The sequence below is a fragment of the Trypanosoma theileri genome (assembly GCF_002087225.1).
Source record: "Trypanosoma theileri isolate Edinburgh chromosome Unknown TM35_Tth_9_V1, whole genome shotgun sequence".
Lineage (NCBI taxonomy): Eukaryota > Euglenozoa > Kinetoplastea > Trypanosomatida > Trypanosomatidae > Trypanosoma > Trypanosoma theileri.
In genome coordinates this window covers 327,029-328,667 of record NW_021639851.1, presented here as the reverse complement: position 1 = coordinate 328,667, position 1,639 = coordinate 327,029, and the positions used below count along the sequence as shown (strand labels likewise).

Genomic DNA, 1,639 nt, shown 5'->3' with positions numbered 1-1,639 from the left:
TTCATTCTCCTCCAGAGAGAAATCGGGGATGGAAATAACACAATACCACGAGATACACAGACTGAGATATTCATATATTGCTAACCCCACCCACAAAGCAAAGAAGGGTGTTAACATCGGTACAGCAAAAAAAAGGTGCCCGGGGACTCAACAAGGAAAAAACTCTCCCACACCCAAGAGAGGAGATTACAAGAACTATTTCCCCATTAAGGACTAATTCCTTTCCTTTGATGAGCTAAAAAAATCCTTTTTCCGTAATACTTCAGCCCAAATTCCGGCGAGAAAACAACGTTGATTCCTTTGATATCTCCTGCGCCAGGCCCCTATCATGACTCCCATTCCAAACAGCATAGGTGCCACAAGAACCCATTCAATGCCCATAGGGCCTGGAACGTCGTTTACATCCTCTACAGCCAATCGAGTCATCACTGACGATGTATTTGATTGATGAATTCGATCACCAGGATCATCAGATTGGGAAACTATCATCACTTCACGTTTCCCACGATCTATCGATTCGGTCACAGTCGCAGATGTGGCCAGTTTGTGCAAGACAGTCTTATTGATCTGCAGATGGTGATCAAAGGCACGACCAAAGGTCAGTCCGTGGACATGCAGTTCGTTCTCATACACCTCAACAAAACCCCAGGAAGTAAAAGGTGACTGCACAATACCACCAAATGAAATAAAATGTATAGTAAAGTTCCCATCACGATGGGCAACCGGTAAAGCTGTGTACGCCCAACGATGTGTGTGCCCTGTGATAACTGCAGCCACACAGGGATATTGAGAAATTAATCGCACAACTTCCACATCATTCCAAAGGTTCAATAGATCTCCATGTGGATACATAGGAATATGGGAAAACACTAACGCCACTAGGTTCTGTGAACTGGCATACTCCAGTTGACTGCGTAACCAACGCATTTGTCTATCCCCAATACCTCCGTTGAAATCCCGCATACTCTTGCGTCGGCGAAAAAGGCGGATCATACTCTCTGCTTCAGCCCGTCTGGCAGTGCCTCTTTTCGTTGCATACGAAGAAAGATCTGTGCCATCAAGCAGAATAAGAAGAAAAGCACCGCCCTCTCCCGCACGAAGACTATAGTACCGGGCAGGCATACCCAGTAAACGGTGGACTTCATCTCTCTTCTTTTCCTCCACTAACTGAAAATCATGGTTCCCCAGCATCTGGTAGAAAGGGTACTGTAATTGCTTTAATAGCGAAGCAATAGCGGGGAGATGCGCTTCAATGTTATCGTTCACAGTGTCCCCAAGATGTATGACAAGGTCCATGTGAGTTCGATTGGCATTCATCTCGTTCACCGCGTGCCTTACCTTACCAGGACTAAGACGGAAGTGACGTCGGGATGCCTCCTCCTTATTGGCATACTGAATATCACTAAGAATACCGATACTCAGCAAAGGTCGACGTTTATACACTGGAAGTATTGGATACAATGTCCGATTCTCATACGCCCAGGGAGGCAAAACCTCACGTGCTTCAACTACAACCACAAAAGTCAATAATAACACCCACACGATGTGGGAGATCATTGTGAAGCTGTGCTAACTTCAGCCTTCCCTCTTTCTCTGAAAATATGCAATGTGAAAGAGAGAAAAGAGAGAGAGAGAGAGA

General features: G+C 45.5%; 1 protein-coding gene across 1 annotated transcript; it reads right to left on the bottom strand.

The window, feature by feature from the left end:
- Positions 1 to 213: 213 nt before the first annotated feature.
- On the bottom strand, positions 214 to 1,557 carry TM35_000092350 (serine/threonine protein phosphatase; the record flags this gene model as incomplete). Its single annotated transcript, XM_029024474.1, has 1 exon — positions 214 to 1,557. One exon carries the CDS (start codon positions 1,555 to 1,557, stop codon positions 214 to 216), a length of 1,344 nt encoding a protein of 447 aa, XP_028884251.1.
- Positions 1,558 to 1,639: the final 82 nt, after the last annotated feature.